General features: G+C 39.6%; 1 protein-coding gene across 2 annotated transcripts in view; it reads left to right on the top strand.

The window, feature by feature from the left end:
• POLR3A (RNA polymerase III subunit A) overlaps positions 1-16,463 on the top strand; it is a 53,037-nt gene extending 36,574 nt beyond the window's left edge. For both annotated transcript variants that reach the window (XM_048857561.2, XM_048857562.2), the window contains 10 exons: positions 2,225-2,311; positions 2,406-2,488; positions 4,565-4,735; positions 5,392-5,485; positions 5,619-5,711; positions 7,424-7,588; positions 8,326-8,490; positions 8,868-8,999; positions 10,439-10,571; positions 13,131-16,463. In XM_048857561.2, coding sequence (XP_048713518.1) covers positions 2,225-2,311; positions 2,406-2,488; positions 4,565-4,735; positions 5,392-5,485; positions 5,619-5,711; positions 7,424-7,588; positions 8,326-8,490; positions 8,868-8,999; positions 10,439-10,571; positions 13,131-13,276 — 1,269 coding nt within the window. In that variant the 3' untranslated portion in view covers positions 13,277-16,463. The remainder of the gene's footprint in view (positions 1-2,224; positions 2,312-2,405; positions 2,489-4,564; positions 4,736-5,391; positions 5,486-5,618; positions 5,712-7,423; positions 7,589-8,325; positions 8,491-8,867; positions 9,000-10,438; positions 10,572-13,130) is intronic.
• Positions 16,464-17,924: the final 1,461 nt, after the last annotated feature.

Raw genomic sequence — 17,924 nt, 5'->3', positions numbered from 1 at the left:
ATTTTTGAAGACTGTTATCAGGTTCTCTTCCTCCCCCTTCTCTTCTTCCTCTCCTACCCCCCCCCCCCCGGTTGTTTTTTCTCAAAACTACATATGCCTCGTTCTTTTAACCTTTCCTCAAAGGTCGGGTTTTCTAAGCCTTTTATCATTTTTGTTGCTCTCCTTTGGACTCTCTCTCCAGTTTGTCCATGTCTGTCCTAAAGTGTGGCACCTAAAACTGGACATAGTATCCAACTGAGGCCTCCCCAGTGATGAATAGAGTAGAATAGTTACCTCCCATGTCTGACATACAATGTTCCTGTTAATACACCCCAGAGTGATATTAGCATTTTTCACAACTGCATCACATTGTTGGTATTCAGTTGATGATCCATTGCAGCAGCCAGATCCTTTACGGTATTATTACCTCCAAATCAGTTATTCATTCATCAATTTTGTGGTTGTGCATTTGATTTTTTTTTTCCTTCCTAAGTGAAGTACTTTGCACTTCTCATACTGAATTTCATCTTGTTGAGTTCAGACTAATTCTCCAGTTGAATCACCTAGGATTTGCAGCTCAGATGCCTGTATACAGAAGCATTCCAATTCCTGTTTTGAAAGCTGTTTAGGTATTCAGGAACAGTTAAAGCAAACGGATTGTCAGTAAATGAGTTTGCTTGTCTGGGTTCTAATCCTGTCTCTGTCAAAGACTCTCACTGTTGCTAACTCTTGCCATTTCATTGCAAGTCTTAGAATGCTTGATTTATTTTCAAATAGCCCAGCTCTGGGAGGCATGTGCTTAGGTAAAAATCTAGGCTTTCATTTTTTAATAAGTAAATTTCTAGCCCTCCTGGTTAGAGTAGCAATTGAAATGTGGCTCAAAAAGTTCACAAAGTTGTATAGTTAAAAACCATCTCATGATTTTTGGTACCTTAGGGTTGGAAGTACTGTTTCCTGTGTAACCTTACCAAATCATTTAACCTCCCTTTCCATTTGCTCATCTGTAGTAGGGAGATGATGCTTACTTATCATGTGGTTATTTAATACTTAGCTGTGAAGGAGTAACATATGCTTGAGGTTTGAGATGGTCTGGTGGAAGAATCTGTAAAAGTGAAAAGAATACTTTTCAGTGAACCTGATTAAAGGGAGAAAAGTATATTGCAAGGTGAAACTAGGCAGAAATAACTTATTACATTTGTAATCTTGTAAATGGGGATAAACTGAAGCACCAATTCCTGTGGCATACTTTTATTATCTAAGTCTTCCGTTTTGACCTTGTCTGCAAATTCTGATTTACAGTAGTGGACTGTTGTTAAACTAAAAATGTCTTGAATGTTGAGCAAAACATCCACATCTAGGATTCAACCTGCAGAGTCTGCAGTGACAAATATACTCTGTTGACAGTGTTTTATTAATGGTGAGTGCTGTGGTTATGAAATGGCTAGGAATTTATTTATCCTGATATTTATGTAGTGGATGGAGTAACTTTTAAATGCCCAGTTACTGAGGACATTGGATGGCTCTGCAGATTTTGATCACCTCAGAGAGTTGGTGGGATTAGTGCTATACCTAGTGGATAAGTGTCCACATCACACAGTCACCACAACAATTGGCTGCCTCAGCAAAGAGGCCATGGATTTGAATGGACTCTGAAAACTGAATTGTCCTCTGCTGTAGAAATAGTTCTCCCAAGTCACTGTTGAGGTACATTGACATAGTAGCAGAGTTTGGAGAAGGTTTCTTTGTTGCTGCTTATGCTGATCCTGTCTGTGTGCAAATGGAGGACTTAACTCTGCAGGAACCATTAACTTTTAAAATATAACCAGGCGAGCCTGTCACTAATATTGGCATTGCATAACTAAAACGCAACAGCTGGGGAGCAGGAAAAAGAGGGTAAGTGGGAAGCAGAGGGATCCTCCAAAGTGGAAAATCTTAGGTCAGCAAAGTCAAAACTATTTTTGTCAGTTTCTAGGAGAATGCTGAGGAAGGATACTTTATATGTATTGGTACAAATTCCTGATGTACTGTGGTTGGGTTTTTTTCAGTTACGCCAAGGGTGAATTTGGTTTGTGGTACCCACATACTGTGTGTTTAGGTTTTGCTGTCTTCCTTCTCATAGTGTGCATTTCTGATTTAGTATTGTAAAAAAGTTCTTCCAGATCTGTAACCGAATAGCATTTACCATAGTAAGGCTGGAGTATGAGACTCAGATATTGCATAATTACATTTATTTTTTTAATTTCAGGAGATTAAAAAGTTCATCAAAAGCGTTTCTGAAAAGATCAAAAAAACCAGGGACAAGTATGGCATTAATGACAATGGCACAACAGAGGTAACTGCCTTCAGAGGGGTAACAACAAATGCACTTACAGTAAAGCTTCATAGCCCATTGGGTATCTAACATTTCTGTCTCATTGTCTCTTCAGCCACGTGTCTTGTACCAATTGGATCGAATTACCCCAACGCAGCTAGAGAAGTTTCTAGAGACCTGTAGGGACAAATACATGAGGTACAAGTTTCAGGTCTTGTTTTCTTCTAATTGGCTTATATCAATCTAGTGTTCACCATTTATTATACAAACTAGGGGTAGGGCTTGTAACTCATTGACTTAAATCTGAGAATGTAATTGTTGCTACAATAGTGCTTTCTGTCGCTTCTGTTGGTGTGACTTATGTCGCTCTGGGGTGTGGGGGTTTTTTCCAAACCTCTGAGCAACATAAGTTATACTGACAAAAGCATTAGTGTGGACATGGCCTTAGTGTTGGGATACTGTTCAAGTTAGGTCAATTTGAAGGCCATTACAACCTTGACTGTTACTCTTGATCTATAAACAGACTGTAGACAATCATTATCTTTAGTTTCGCACAACATTGGTCCACAGTCTGACCCTCATTTCTGGGAGACCGCTTCTGTGCTGTAAGAAAACGCTGATAGTCTGGAGGCTCTTCTCTCTCTGTTATTCATTGTGAGTTGATTCATATATACAGAAAAGGTTCATAATGCCTTGGGATTGGTTCATTGGGATATAAATGAGGGTGATAGCTATCCTCTGGTCTCCTACGTGCACTCACTGCATTGGTTATTTGCTAAGCTTATTGCTGCTGTCGCTTAATGCTTCTAGAACAGTGGTTTTCAACCTTTTTTCATTTGCTGATCCCTAAAAAATTTCAAATGGAGGTGCAGACCTCTTTGGAAATCTTAGATATAGTCTGTGGACCCCCAGTTGAAAACCACTGTTCTAAAAGCACTAGATTTATGTTGAAGATAATTAACAAGTCTGCTGTAAATTAACTGACTTGTTGGTTTTCTTTGCTTACACTCACATGGGTAATATTTTTCAGTGCAAAGCATATTACCTGTTACCTGTTCCACAGCTTCCTTTTTGGTGTTAACATGTTTGTATAGCCTTGGATGGTGTTCGAGATACACTGGTAAATTCTGGTTTTAATTAAGGTTTTGATGTAGTAATCTTCTCCTTGTGATTTTTGGAAGGGACTTACTTGCTGTGAAACATTTCTTTGCTTAGTTACATTGTAGTTTGAGCAGGAGTGGCACCACCAAGAACTCCTACCAAGACTGAGGTACTCTCTCTGTCAGAGAGAGACGTAGCTATACCAGTGTAAGTTTTGAGTGTAGACCAGCCCTAATTTAAATAACTGTTGTTTGCTGCCATACAACCTAGTTGTTGATTGCATCAGATCTCACAGGCTAACGTCTGTAAGGCCTGGTTTGTATTGGAAAGGATGTTCTCCAAGGAAAACCCAGGGTTATGCTGAAGGTTGCACTGCTGATTTAGCAGGTGGCATTCTCCCTTGACTTTGGTGTTAGGGGAAGATGTGTTCCTGGAGTGCTGATCCCATTTCACTCTTTGCAAAAATAGAAGTGTTAATTCCAATGTCCTGACAAAACTGCAGTTTAAAATGTAACTTCTGATCAGAACCTCTCTTCTTCTTTGTAGCTTCATGTTGCATATGGTGGGATACTTCACTTCCTGTGCTGTTGCTGTTATCTGTTTGATTAGCTGATGTATTGATGCTATAATAAAGCAATAACATGATCTGATTTTATTCTCATTAGAGGCTCTCCGTCTCTCAAAAATTAGACTTCTCTAAGGTGACCCATGATACAGAACTTTTTCTCTTGAAAAGCCAAAAAAAGAGCTGCTATAATGTACTGAAATCCAGTATGGAGAATTTGTATTTGGAATATGAGAATTGCCAGTGTGTTGCTTCACAATAGTCCATCTGATGACAAATTCTGAGCAATGACCAGTACCTAATACTTCAGAAGAAGATGAACTTTTTTAGTTGACCTGACCAGTTGTGGAATGTTTTACACCTGGGGCAGAGGAATTTCTCTATGCCCCTGGCAGTCGTTCAGATTGCATGAGATTGGTGTTTGTCTCTTTTCCTGCCAGCCCCAGTACTGGCAAAGAAAATACAGTTTAAAAACTCTTATTAGCACTCCTGGAATAATGCTTAACTTTGCTCAGCCTAGATTTAGTGTCTTAATGAGCAATTTGTTTTATACGTGTTTTTGATCAGAAGTTTGTTTGGTTTTTTTTAACCCCTGGCTTTCTTCTTAGGGCACAGATGGAGCCTGGCTCTGCAGTAGGAGCTCTGTGTGCTCAGAGTATTGGTGAGCCTGGCACACAGATGACTCTAAAAACCTTCCACTTTGCTGGTGTTGCCTCAATGAACATCACTCTGGGTGTTCCTAGAATCAAAGAAATTATTAATGCCTCCAAAGCAATCAGGTACTGAAACCTTTTTTTTATTTCTCTCCTTTAGTGAGAAGTGATTAACCTGCAGCCCAAAGTAGGATCTGTCTTACAGGAATATGAGAGACTTACACTGTCAGATATCCAAACAAGATGAACTAGGTTACTCATCAAATTTATATCTTAATTGGCAGAAAATCACATATGTCATTCCATCCAAATAATGACTTTTCTAGTGGCCAAAACACAAGGTTAGGTGTTCATTTCCTTTGAAACATTCACTTAGACTACAGACTGTCAAGAGATAGTCTACATCAGATGAGTCTAGCTCAAGCAGTAGTTAAAGCACTTGAATATTTCTGATGTGCAACTGGAGCCATATTTAAGCACTGCTACAGTAAACTAAGCCATAAAAACTTACTATAACCTCTTGGAGTATGTGTACGTTGGAGTTTGAATTTCAATAACTGTCTTATTCCTTCAAGCTTGAGTTATTTAAAGAATAATTTTCTTAGAGATTGTCAATTTTGGGGTACTATTATTTCCTAGCAAGCAGCAGTCTTTTACAGCCTGTCCTATTTGTCCCTGTAGTGAATGGTAGTTGAGACAGTCCACAGAAGCTAGGATGTACAGAAAGCTGCTATTTTATAATCTAGCTAGTAAATTTTATAGCTGTGTCTTATTCTGCGTAGCACACCTATTATCACAGCACACTTGGACAAGGATGATGATTCTGATTTTGCCCGTCTGGTTAAGGGAAGAATTGAGAAAACCCTATTAGGAGAGGTAGGAAAATCTTCACTGTTGGTACTAGATTAAATTTAAAAACTCTAGTCTGTATTATTGCAGACTCTTTGTAGTGGACAGTAACCATTCTGAGGGAGATTCTAACTATTCCATATTGATCTGTAACTTACAGATTTCCGAGTACATTGAAGAAGTGTTTCTTCCTGATGATTGCTTTATACTGGTCAAACTCTCTCTGGAGCGGATTAGACTGCTGAGACTAGAGGTGAGTTTTTCAGATCTTGCTGACTGTACTACTTGGAAAACCCAGAACAAGCAGTGGTCCCTTCCTCCACACCAATTGTTGCCCTTTTCAGAGATGTCAATGAAACAAGGTAGTTAAAGAGCAAATGGAAAGTGCCATCCACAGGACGTCCATATAAGGTTTACAACTCCATTTAGTACTCAAAGTTGACATTTCAGAACATTGCCTAGAGCTGGGAATAGCACAGGCAAGCAGTGTTGAGGTTTCCTGACCTATTTAACTTCAGGATTTATTCAATAGACCAACTAAGTTTCACAGATTTATGGTCATCTTGTAAGTAGACCATTGCTAAAATTATTTTCTCTTGAGCTTTTCGCTAGGAACAAATCTTCTGAGGTGAATGGCTGTTGTGCTATGTGGCCTTCAGAATGCAAGTTTAATTTTGTGAGACAAGGTGCGTGAGGTAGTTGTCATGCTGTCTGTGAGAGTCTATCTCAGGGCAGACGATCGAAAACAGGGCGGACAACCCAAACTGGTGGTATGCTCTATAATTAGATTTTACAAGCTGGACTTAGTGATTAAATGGTCACGTACACCAAAAATCACACACTGTTCAGGTTGCTTCCAACTGCAAGAGACCAGTCACTTACCCCAGATCTTACACAAAAGACAGCATACGTAGCCAGTCCTGTAACAAACTATCTAAAGGTTTATTAACTAGAAAAAGAAATAAAAGTTGTTTACAAGTTAAAGCAAGCAAACCTACACAAATGAGTTCCTAAACATGATTCCTAAAGATGATACAGATGTGATAATCTGTCATTTCAAAATGTCTTTCAGGGTGGACCCTGGGGATCTCTGCCTCTGTATAATGTTTCTGCCCCTGTGGTTAAAACAGCAAAGAGATGACAAATTTTCATGTGACCATGTTTTATCTCTTACATTTGGCCTTCCAGTCCATGAGACGAACCCCCTTGTACATAGCATTTCCAAGGCCATAGAGCCATTGACCAATCCTTTGTACTATGATGATTCTTAATGGCCCGTTTAATCTTGATAGGCCTCCTTACTGTGTGTGGGAGATGATTCCCGTGCGTGGGTTCACAAGTTCAGAGCAAACATTTTCAAAGTTATAAAGCAATATGTACATATTTCTTTACAGCATGGGGTACAGACATTACAAGTGAGACTATGAAATGCTTGCAAGTTGCTGCATGCATTAGAGTCTAAACACTAAATATATTCTGGTAAGACTAAGACCTGTTTTGAACAAAACTAACATACAGGTGAGCTGGTTTGGTTTCCAGCTATGAGTTTGTCAGTTCTTAGCTAATGCCTACAGCCTTGGCCAGAGCTGGCAGGTGGTTTACCAGCATCACAGTAATATCTTCATTATTCACCCACCTTGTGTGTCTAATATCCTGGGACCGACACAACTGCAGTAACACGGCAAATAGTTTAGTTCTGTGTCCTATTCAATAAAAGTTCACCCTTATACAACACTTCAGTGAGACTGAAGTAGCATCTGAGCCTGTGTGGACCATCTGCACAGGGGCACATGTCACTCTGAGAGCCATTTTGTGATAATCTGCAAGCATTCCGTTTGTTAGCCCCATGCAGCTGTGATAGTATCCTGATTGATTAGTGGAGCAGAAATCTAATTTCTGCATGGCTGAAAGATTTAAAATAGTTAAAGGACATATTTTAATATTCAAGGAATCATTTTGCCACAGGTGAATGCAGAGACTGTGCGATATTCTATCTGCACTTCTAAGCTAAGAGTGAAGCCTGGGGATGTTGCCGTTCATGGAGAGGCAGTTGTTTGTGTGACCCCTCGTGAGAATAGTAAGAGTTCAATGTATTATGTCTTGCAATCCCTGAAAGAAGAGCTACCAAAGGTAAGTAAATCTCTTCCTTTTGCAATTGGTAACTGCTTCAATTTGTATGAGGGAAATACTTGTGTTCTAGATTGTATTGAGTGTCAATATGGTCTAGCTTTCTGAGTCCAGAACTCCTCGGTTTTAATGCCAGCAATGCTTAACATTTCCTGTCTCTCTCCCCCTATATAAAATGGAGATTGTAATATTTTTCTTACAACATTCTTACAAAGTATGTTTGATCATAAGACATTTAGAAGCTGGAAAGTGCTATTTGAGTACCAAATTTCCTACCACTTAAAAATAGGGCAGGTTTTGAAAGGAGCCCATAATAAAATCTGTCAAATGCATTGCCAAGCTTATGTGTGAGGATCAAGTCTAGTTTAGGTTTAAATGTAATTGCAAACAAAAACCTGTAACTGACAGGGTGCATGCTGAGTGTCATATAGAGGAAGAGGCAGAGATCTGTGGTACGTCTGATTTTCTGGACCCCCTAGATGTGGGGGCAGAGAAGACTAGTTATAAAACAGTAATGTGGTGAATGCCCTTCTTACATGTCTCTCTGGAGCATTCAACACATAATAGAAATCAGACACTAATATTTATTTTTGAATGTTCAGACCACTGTATGAAAGTGGAGTTTTTAGATAGCTTTGAGGACTTGATTTAAAGCCTTAGATGTAAGTGTTCTCACGTTGTCTATTTAAAGCTGCATGGACAGGACAAGTTGAGTTTATACAATTTCTTATTTTGAAAAGATTGTAGTGCAAGGTATCCCAGAGGTATCTCGAGCTGTCATTCACATTGATGAGCAGAGTGGCAAGGAGAAATACAAACTTCTGGTGGAAGGAGATAACCTACGAGCTGTCATGGCCACCCATGGAGTCAAAGGAACTAAAACCACTTCTAACAACACTTATGAGGTAATGCTCAAGTGTGTGTTATCACTACTTCTGGCTGCATCTTGATTCCTACTTATGCTCATTTACAGACACTTAATGCAATTTACAACTAATCACTTCTACTTTCACAAGTAACCTGTCAGTGTGTGTATTATCATAAAAGGCTAATTCAGCTGCCAACTGCAATTACTTTTAATGAGCAAATGTTTTTATTAATTCAGGATCTTTAAAAAAAAAAAAAAAAGTGGTGGGTTGGTAGAATGTGCATCCCAGGAAAATCACTTCAGATTTTTCTAGTTAGATCACTAAGAAAATCTTCGGTCCCATGTGCAAGCAAAGAAATGTTTCAGCGGTCCAAGCACTTCACCTCTTCATTTTATCCGTGATCTCTCTCCTAGGTAGAGAAAACACTAGGGATTGAAGCTGCTCGAACAACCATTATCAATGAGATTCAGTACACTATGGTAAACCATGGTATGAGCATTGACAGGAGGCATGTTATGCTGCTATCAGATCTGATGACATACAAGGTTTGTGCTGCGTTCTTTTTGGTCTCTTTACCCAAACTAACTTTATAGAGTCAATAGAAGAGCTTTCAGCTGAGGAGTATTAATAGGCTATATACTGAAGTAACTGCTAATCACACTAATTAAGCCCCATGACTGAGTTGATACCTAAAATTTAAATGGTGACTTAATCCATAATTGGAGAACAGCATGTTTGAAGAGCTTCATTTAGAGGTTGTGGGTGTCTTTATTTCACCCTGGAGATCAACTCATTGGCACTTTACAATAAAGAGCCTAGGGTTCGTGTGGGCACCCAAGCATGTACACCGCTGTGTATATCTGTTCATATATTTGAAAGCACAGCAGCTGTGCTTCATAGCAAAGGGCAGGGTAGAGTCCTTGCAAATGGAAGCAGATTACATAATGGACTAGGGTTCTAGCACTTGCTATTTTGATGCAATGTCAGTACTCCTCAGGGAAGGAAAATAGCTATTCACCTCCATGATAATGTATATTGACTATAACCGAGCTGTATTTCTGTTAATGTACATAATGGAGCAAATCCTTTCCCATGTGTCAAGCTAGAGGACAGGAGTTTAACGCAGGGGAACTTTGCCCTTAGGGAAAGCAGCTAAGGAATTGTAGCTTTTCCTTGTTTCCCGAAGCTGCAGGGCAGTTACTGTTGCACCTTTGGGACTGCAATAGCTTCTGTGCTGATTGTGGCACCTTTCCAAAATTTTGTCTGCAGCAAGCTCACAGCCCCACTTTCCACTTCATTGGAGAAGGGGCACAGACTACAGTGTTGGTAAGCTTGTCAGGTTTCCAACATCCACTTCTTTCCCTTACCCTTCTGTCCCATGTATCAGAACTGTACTAGCTCCATTACATCAAGGTGTGTTGTAGCAACATGAGTTAGAAACAGGATTAGATCTAATATGTTTACCCTCAGGTGGATTTTTCTAAAGTGACTAAAATTGAGGATTTGCATTATCCAGTCATTTTACACTTGGAGTCAGATTTATCGGCCAACAATAATTGACAGTCTCTGCTAAGTTCTTTATAGCAGCCTTCTAATAGCCTCCACAAAGATGGGGTTTGTTTTGTTTTGAAGTGGTTGATTAATAGTTGAACATTTTTCTGTCATCCATATGCCTTTTTTGATTCACATCTTTTCCAGTTTCATTGACAACATAAAGTTTCAAGCGATTTATAGCTGATCCTACAGCCTGTGAATAAATGTTTTTTGGTTTTATTTAAACTTTCATTACTACCAAAGCTTTAACCTTCAAAAGACTTAAGCATGAAGCAGCAGAACAGAGGCTTCACTTCAGACTGTAGACTTTTGTTCAATACTGTTAAAATAAACTATATATTTTGTCGTATCCACTTACTTTGATTCTTCAGTAAATTTAACTGAACCCCTGGAACCATTACTGTCTTTTTATGTTTCTGCATTGATGTAGGGTGAAGTCCTGGGCATTACTAGGTTTGGGCTGGCAAAAATGAAGGAAAGTGTGTTAATGCTGGCTTCTTTTGAAAAGACTGCAGACCATCTGTTTGATGCTGCCTACTTTGGGCAGAAGGATTCTGTGTGTGGTAGGTATTGTCGGTTAGACTGAAGCATGCAATATTCGCTTATCTGCTACACACCCTTAAAGTGTGTGTGTGTGTGTGTTGCCTGCCTGCCTGCCTGCCTGCCTGCCAAAGCTTTCAGTGTGCCTCCGAAAATACTAAAATGAATCTAGGTCATATGCTAGATACTTCAGAAATGGGGCTGGATAAAACAACTTGTTCCCAGAAGTCTGACAGACACTACCCTGGGGACCACATCCAGTTCCCATCCAAAGGTGTTAATCAGTTGGAGCCCTGCCTGTGTTGCTGGGGATTAAATTTGTCCCTTGGGATTTTTTCCCCTTAACTAAATGAAATAGCAGGAAATTAGTCCCTCTCCTTAATTACCTATCAAGAGCAGTGTTTTTTGTATTCACTCTACAAGTTTTGTTCACGATTACTAAGAACTAAAGCAGATTAAGGGAAATAGTTCCCTGTTTTGTTTTTAGGCTCGCTTTTTGTTTGTACTTTAAAGTGCTGAACATATCTGTGGTACTTAGAATAATGAATAATTATGATGGGTTTTATCAACTGCAACAAGAAAACCCAGAAGGCCAAGGGGCTTGAACTCTTAGGCCATGGGGATAAACAAGATATAAAATTCTAGCGAGAGCTGTTGTTCAAACTGATAAAAGCTTTTTAGTTCACCTTCAAAATGTACATGCATATTTCTAGGCTTATAAATTACTGAACTAATATCAGTTGCAGCTTTCTCTTATTCCACTGAACAGATGAAAGGCACAAACTGACTAAAACTAAAATGTAAAAAAGCTGATGCAGTTTTCTAGATCAACTGTATCTTGGTAGTTAAATATTTGAGTTTTGTCATTTGATTGTATATCCTTTTCATCCCTACATTTTAAATTCTCATGCATACTCTGTACATGATTAGAAATCTGTTTATTCCCGTTTGTTTTCCCCATCCAATTTTAGTTCACATTTAAAACAAAAAAATTTTTTTTAATGGACAGTTATCTACTCAGTTAAGCTGAGGAGTTGGGGAGGCAGGCGGATTTCATTACAACTCTAGTTATCTTGACTACATGTTAGTTCAGAGCCTAGCATAGTGGAGCTGTTATCCTTCATTGGGGTTTCTGGGTGCTACTGAAATATAAAAATACTAATATAACAGAGGCTTCATTTGGGATGTGTTGAAAATATAGAGCTGAATCCATTGCTTTGTGGATAGAAATGCTTGTGAATAGATAGAGATCGTTTGGAAAGCTTGGCATGGGTCGTCCATATTTTAAGATCTGTGTCTCTTTCTAGCCATCTGTGCCTCCCTTGTGATTGACTTTTATTAATGTTTGTTTGTCTTTGCTTTGATTGTGGTTAAAGGAAAGGTCTTAAGATGAACTTGCTCCGTCCTGAATGATATGGAAAAGGAAATGTTTGCTCCAAGTCCCCTCTGTGACTGAGTTGGTTGCCCTCTCCCTCAGTCAAGACTGTACTAAGGTCCTTTTCACGCTACCCTCTTCATGTAACAGTTTAGTTCAAATAAGGAAATGGGATGGACAAACATAGAATTGTCTTATTTCCAAATGTAAAGAGGTAGTATTGTCAGTTTTTCTTACAGGCAGGCTGTGCACAATCACATGTCCATAAGAGTAGGAAATATAGATACATCGTCATTTTGGTTCGAAGGGCACATGTTATTGCTCTTCATTATTACTTACTTGAATTATTGTAGTGTGTTGGGTCTCCAGTCATAAGCCAGGATCCCATAGTGTTAGGCTGTAGAAACTCAGAACAAAAATACAGTCCCTGCTCCAAGGAGCCAACAATCCAAGTAGAGACAAAACACTTTTTATTTTCATGTGTAGTAGCTGAAATCTTTGAACATATAGTAATTGAAGAGCAGTGTTCTAGGGGTACATATCTAAAACACAGTAATACAGCACATTGCTGAAAAGGTAGGAAATAACCTTTTGCATGTACACATCTATTGCATGCATTGCATGGACTTCCAAACCATATATTAACTGACACATCAAAGGCACTGGGGCTCACTTGAGGGCTAAATCATGGCAAGATTGATAACTTTCAACACATGCACTTCTGAGTCATCAAAATGCAAAAAAAATAATCAAAACATCTAAAGTGTTGAGAAACTCCAGACTTCATTTCATTTGAAAATCTGTCAGCCAAAGAGAACTTTACCAGACTGCACAAAAGCCTTGCCGCTGTGACGAGTCAACATGCAGGATATATTCCCAGCAGAGTTTGGTTCATACCTAACAATAGGCAGTGCTTTGTCCACTGTAAATTCCAGTGTCAGACAGAAAGCTATAAATCCATTTTATAACTGAAGCTCCTTCACTGCTGATGGTTGGCAAACGTGTTTAGCAAGGGGGAAAAAAATGCATTGGTTGTGATGAGTATCTTGCTTAACTGTGTCTGGTGGAGAGAGCTTTTGACATGTTTGGGTTTATATGTAAGGTTCGAACAAGGTTTTGCTGTGGGGACGTCTACAGAGGGGAATCAGCAGAACAAGTAATTTTGGAAACCTTTTAGTCACTTAACCCTGTTTTTTTTCTCTTCTAGGTGTTTCTGAGTGTATCATCATGGGAATTCCGATGAACATTGGAACAGGACTCTTCAAACTGCTGCACAAAGCAGACAAGGAGTCGACCCCTCCTAGGAGGCCCCTTATATTTGATAACGAATTTCATATTCCACTTATCACATAGGAGCTAGGGGCACCAATGGTATAAAGATTAGTGTTTTTACTACACTCATCTCAAAATAAGTGTGAGCTGTGACTTGGTAAGTGAAATATTGTCACAGGAGTTGGGCAGTTGTTCACTAGTTGCTGATACAGACTTTTAAAGGAGATACTCGTCTATACATTGAAGTAAAAATTGGTCTAAAATGAATGTCGGTTGACTATGCTTAGTTGCTAATATGCAAGGATTTTCCATGCTACAAATATGAAAAGATGCAACACACTGGCTGGAAGACAACTGGAGGAATTGTTACATTACTTAAAATAAATACTCCCAAAGCTTGGTGGATGCGGTGTAGTAGGAATTGACTTTCTATTTCCTATGTCATCTCAAATAAAAACATCTATTTTCTGACAGATACACTCAATTTCTTGGTGTTGGGAGTTGAGGTGTTTTGAATACAAAGCACAGGTGCAGTGACATTGGTGCCTTTAGAACTGGAAGTTTTTGGACTGCTACCACTAGAGGGTCACTAGTAGAACTGGTTAAATGACTACAAAAGACGCATATAAGGCGGTTACAGCTAAGAATTAGATGTTAAAACATTAGGATACCAGAGGAAGGCAAGCTTTCAGTACCAGAGGAAGGCAAGCTTTCAATCTAATAATTTCTTTACAAAAGAAATATAATTGCTATTAGGTTTTACAAGATGTGTTGGTCCATGCAACATGAAAAAGCAGTGTAAGCCATTTACAAGAAAAGAGCTTTTTGCTCAAGGAGACAATATGTCCTTTGTGCTGAACCTACTAATTGAGATTGGCAAAATGCTGAAGTAAGACATTATTAAATAGTGGCAGAAATATACTGCCTTTTTGCCTGAAAATCATCTCTGCAGTCTCTTTCCCTTAAGGTTTATCGCTGCATTACGGAGCTTGACAAGAGATGTAACCTTGTTTCAGGTGTTCTCATGACAAGGCTAAAGAAAAGTCAAGTAGCATGTGATGGTTTGTCAGTAGATGTTGATTGCAGTGCAGGATAGTAGAAGGTACTACTTTTATCAGGGATTTTTTGCCCCCCAAAGAGCGGGTGATTATTGCTGTATATCCATGGTCTGCTGGTCTGTAGACATGAAGACTTCCTGTAAGCAAAATCCTGGTAACACCACTGAGTAGTCAGAAAAATGAATAGAAACTGAATAACTTCTCTGGGTTTACACTAACTAAACTTTCGAAAGTGGGGGCAGCTGAACATGAGAGAGGGGTGTATAAAACACATGCACTGTGTGTGAGGTTGTAGTACTAGATCTAGAAGATAAGTTATACAGTGTGCATCTTAGAAATCTGATGCTTTGTAGTATATGAATAACCATTTGGATTCTTGCAGTGTGGCAGGCTATTGTACCTTGAATGTTCTCGCAGTGCTGTCTAAGGTTTTAGTTTGCTTTTATCAGTACGACTGAGCTATTTACTCTGTTCAGATTTGACAAAGATTTGTTCAACACACTGATCTCTGAATATGGGCAGGGTGTATGTGGAAATGGCCTTTTAATGGGAGCTGCAGAAGTCACATCTGCAGTTCCTAAAGATGAGGAATGAGCACTCCAAGGTTGCATTGAATGCCCAATTCACACCACCTTGTTCCTCACCCAAACGCACAGATACGTATTAGTAAAAGTATAAGAGGACCAGACTTTGGGAGGCATATACCAGAAGACCAACTCACTTATATTTTGCTTGTGTAATGTCAGTGACTGAATATTGCCATTGTTAATAGAAAACAATGCTGTCAGATTTCTGCGCAAAACTGTGCCTTTTGTATTATCATTTCCATAACTCTCCTTCTACTGTATTATTATTTGGTGCTGTACTCTCCTCCTAAAGATTCTGTTCCAGTGAGATTTAATGGAGGTTACAAAATGTGAAGCAAAGCTGGCATTAAAGTTTGAGAGAAGGCTTTTGTGTACAAGGATGGTACACAGCTAACTTTTTTCATGGTATAGCAAGTGTTATAGTGCTGAAATTGTAAGCGTGTGGCAGCCTTATTTTTGTAAAAGTCTCATAAGTCAGCCAAGGTTCTTTGAACTTTTTTTTTTAATGAGTGAAGTAGAAAAGTCATCTTTCATGTTTGATAATGAAAACTGAAATATTATTGTTTAATATTTAAATATTATTGTTTATTGTTAGAACAATGCCTTACTCTCCCTTTAACTCATTGGAGTAATCTTCAGTCTGAAAATACACGAAAACCGTTCAATATAAATACAATATTCCTGAATGTACACCGGTGATACGCAGGGAAAAATTAACTTTTAAGAACTGTTTTTTGCGTTTGGTTTTTGTTTGTTTGGTAAGCAATATTGCCTGGAAGCAAGCACAGCAAATTTGCTTCAAATAGCTTCATAACTTGGGTCAGAATGGAAAGGAACAGGATAGCCTTCAGAGCAGTCTCCTTAACTTCTAAGGTTAAGATTGTACAATCATGAACTGAAGCCAGCTCAATGTCTAACCTGCTGCGTGCCTGGGTGCATCCAAATGTGACTTGGTCTCTGGGACGGGGTGCATGTGCACTTGGATTTTTATTACATTTCATGGCCAATAGAAAGATACAATGCTGTGTTAAGAGAAGATAAGCCCTTTTGTCTGTAGAGTCTGAGATGAAGCAGTGATTTCTGTATTTGGAGGAGGATGTATTAAAAAAAGAGAAGACCTAGATGAAATGTTATATATTGCTACCCTAAAATATGAATCTGTGGTTTTTGAGTGAGCTACTGAGACATATCGTATGTAGGTTCCGGCAAGGTAAAAAGAGGACAGATTTGGAGGCCTACAAATCACTACTGTGGAAATTGGTACTAAACTCATTACAAGCCACTCTTAAATATTTTTGGGAAGCAGTAGCAAAATGCAACCTGCAGAGTAAACTTACATACTTCAGTTGGATGGCCCTCTTGCAGACCAGTAGATCTATATCAAATTATTTGGGGGGGAGGGGTATTATTTTAAGGATGTGATTAAGACACAAATTGAGGGATAATAAACTTCTCCTTGCTACAGATAAATACTTGAGTGTAGCATGGAAGATTCTTTTAGTACTGTACTGTGTTGCTATGTATAAAGATTTTTCTAAAGATGTAATTTTGGTGGGCCTTGTATTGGAGCAAGTGACTGCTTCAATTTTTTGTAAATATACATAATAAAACATTTAACAAAAACTTTTCTCTGTTCTGCTCTGTTCTAAGCATGCTTTAATGGTCTTCACTAAATTAAATCTATTAGTTGCTTATCCTGACAAGAGGAAAAAGGAACAAAGGAAAAGTAGAAATTTTAGGTCTGCTTGCTGATGCATTGGTTGTTACGTTCAAATGAATTTGGGAGCAAATTACTGATGATGACCTGGCCTCTTTCTCCTTCATTTATTTAAAGTAATTCAGGCATCTTAGCCCTGGTCTACACTACAAGGTTAAGTCAAATTTAGCCGCTTTAGGTCATTTTATAAGCAGTGCGTCTACACAACCAACCCTGTTCCGTCGACATAAAGGACTCTTAAAATTGACTGCTGTACTCCTCCCCGCGAGGGGAGTAGTGCCAAAATTGACCTTGCTGGGTCCAATTTGGGGTAGTGCAGACACAGCATTGTGCAATTCGACGGAATTGACCTCCGGGAGCTATCCCAGAGTGCTTCAATGTGACCACTCTCGACAGCACTTCCTTTGCACGAGCCAGGTACACAGGAAAATCCCCGGGAACTTTTGAATTTCATTTCTTGTTTAGTCAGCATGGCAAGCTCAGCAGCACAGGTGACCATGCAGTCCCCCCAGAGTCGCAAATGAGCTCCAGCATGGACCGAACGGGAGACACTGGATCTGATCGCTGTATGGGGAGAAGAATCTGTGCAGGCAGAACTCCGATCAAAAAGAAGAAATGCTCATATATATATTATGCCAAAATAGCACAGGGCACGGTGGAGAGAGGCTACACCAGGGGAACACAGCAGTGCTGTGTGAAAGTTAAGGAGCTCAGGCAAGCCTACCAAAAGACGAACGGTCACTCCGGGTCAGAGCCCCATACATGCTGCTTCTATGATCAGCTCATGGCATTCCAGCGGGGGACCCTACCACTACCCCACCACTGTCCATGGACATCTGCAAGGGGGGAGTCTCACGCAACACGAAGGAGGATTTTGTGGATGAGGAAGAGGAGGAGCATGAGCAGCAGGCAAGCGGTGAATCCATTCTCCCTGGCAGCTAGGACCTTTTCATCACCCTGGAGCCAATACCATCCCAAGGCGGGTTCCCAGACCCTGAAGCCAGAGAAGGCACCTCTGGTGAGTGCACATTTGTAACTACAGTACAGGGGTTAAAAGCAATTGTGTTTAATGTTTGATTTGCCCTGAAGAATTGGGATGCATTTGTGGCCAGCACAGCTACTGGAAAAGTCTGCTAACGTGTCTGGGGATGGAGCGGGAATCCTCCAGGGACATCTCCAAGAAGCGCTTCTGGAGGCTCCAGAAGCCTTTGCAGAAGGTTTCTGGGGAGGGCTGCCTTATTTTGTGCTCCACAGTAGGACACTTTACCACGCCAAGCCCAGTAGCAAGAAGTCTGGAATCATTGCAGCACAAAGCATGGCAGCTAATGGTCCTGGGTTTTGGTCGCATTCATGCAATATTTCTGTGT

Source organism: Caretta caretta, chromosome 7, assembly GCF_965140235.1.
Source record: "Caretta caretta isolate rCarCar2 chromosome 7, rCarCar1.hap1, whole genome shotgun sequence".
In the NCBI taxonomy this organism is placed as follows: Eukaryota; Metazoa; Chordata; order Testudines; family Cheloniidae; genus Caretta; species Caretta caretta.
The sequence above is the reverse complement of the archived record's forward strand: the minus strand, read 5'-3'. Positions and strand labels throughout refer to the sequence as shown.